The sequence below is a fragment of the Otolemur garnettii genome, unplaced genomic scaffold (genome assembly GCF_000181295.1).
Source record: "Otolemur garnettii isolate 467f Iridium unplaced genomic scaffold, OtoGar3 scaffold00084, whole genome shotgun sequence".
NCBI lineage: Eukaryota > Metazoa > Chordata > Mammalia > Primates > Galagidae > Otolemur > Otolemur garnettii.
Window position 1 is genome coordinate 7,727,374 of NW_003852479.1, and position 1,181 is coordinate 7,728,554.

At 60.1% G+C, this 1,181-nt stretch overlaps 1 protein-coding gene across 4 annotated transcripts in view; it reads right to left on the reverse strand.

Moving 5' to 3' along the window:
* The window catches only part of PHC3 (polyhomeotic homolog 3), an 84,620-nt gene extending 83,717 nt beyond the window's left edge, over positions 1 to 903 (reverse strand). For all 4 annotated transcript variants that reach the window (XM_023516008.1, XM_023516007.1, XM_003794657.3 and 1 more), the window contains exon 1: positions 862 to 903. In XM_023516008.1, coding sequence (XP_023371776.1) covers positions 862 to 875 — 14 coding nt within the window. In that variant the 5' untranslated portion in view covers positions 876 to 903. The remainder of the gene's footprint in view (positions 1 to 861) is intronic.
* Between the last annotated feature and the right edge of the window lie 278 nt (positions 904 to 1,181).

Sequence of the window (1,181 nt, forward strand, 5' to 3'; positions counted from 1 at the left end):
GCCGCGCCCGCGCGGGGCCGGGGGCGGAGGCGTCGCGCTGCTCCGGGCACGTCCTTTGCGGCGTCTGAGTTCGCGGGCGGCGGGTCGGCTCGCAGGTGCGCCTGAGTGCGCGCCCCTGCGCTGGGGCGGCCGACACCGACACGGAAAGATGGTGAGACTGTGAATACAAATAAGTAACATTTGCTTATTTCTTTCTAAGAAGTTGTCACCTGGGGAGTGGAGTGGGTTTTACAGACCTTTGCATGCAATATAATGAGTGTTCTGAAGCAGATCTGTGAAGTGTTTTGGAAACTTTGAAGTTGCAGACAAAAGGTTACTGACCGTAAATGGGGTCTCTTTTTACATTTCATAAGATTGAGAGGGGGTCACGCTAATTTCAAGAACTTAGACATGAAGTTTTGCTTTTTTCTTTGTTTTGAGTCAGAGTCTCACTCTGTCTTCTCTTAGAGTGCTGTGGTATCATAGCTCACAGCAACCTCAACACCCTTGGTGGTGTGTGGGTGTCACTGGCATGTTAACAGGCAGCTACTGCCCTGCCCTGCCCTGCCCAGCCGCGGGGAGGCTGCCCCGGCCCGCCCGCAGGGATGACCGCGCCCGCGGGCCCGCCGAGGACCGCTTCTAGGAGGTCCAGCCGCTTCGGGCCGACGGCGCCCGGGAGCCCCGACGGAGGCAGCCGAGCCCTGGCGGCTCGTCCCCGCCCCCTAACGCAGGCCGAGGGGGCTCCTCTGCGACAAGGTGACTCTCGAGTCTCCCTTTGCCCGCACCGATCGCGAAAAACCCGTGAGCTCTTCCCCAGGGTAACATGTCGCAGCCCCTCTCGCCCTCCCCCGGTTACGACATCAGTCCCAGCAAGTCACTCACTCCGCTTCCGCCATCTTCTCTCCTCCATCGCTGACAGGGGCTGCGCATGCGCCCCGGGCGGCGGGCGGAGGGGCGGGGCCGGCGGGGCAGCGGGCGCCGGGTCACGTGGGCGCCCAGCCGACCACGGCCGGGCCTCCTCCAGGGAAGCGACCCGGCGTCGGTAGCTGCTTCTTGTCAAGCTTCTTTCTCATAGGCCCGTCTTCTTCTCAGGGACGGTCCATAAGAGAGACATTAAAAGTTCTACTTAGACTGTTACGTTAAAATTCCGATGCCTGCTCACGGTTGGCCTGAAAAAAAAATTTTTGACGAGCGTCCTAATA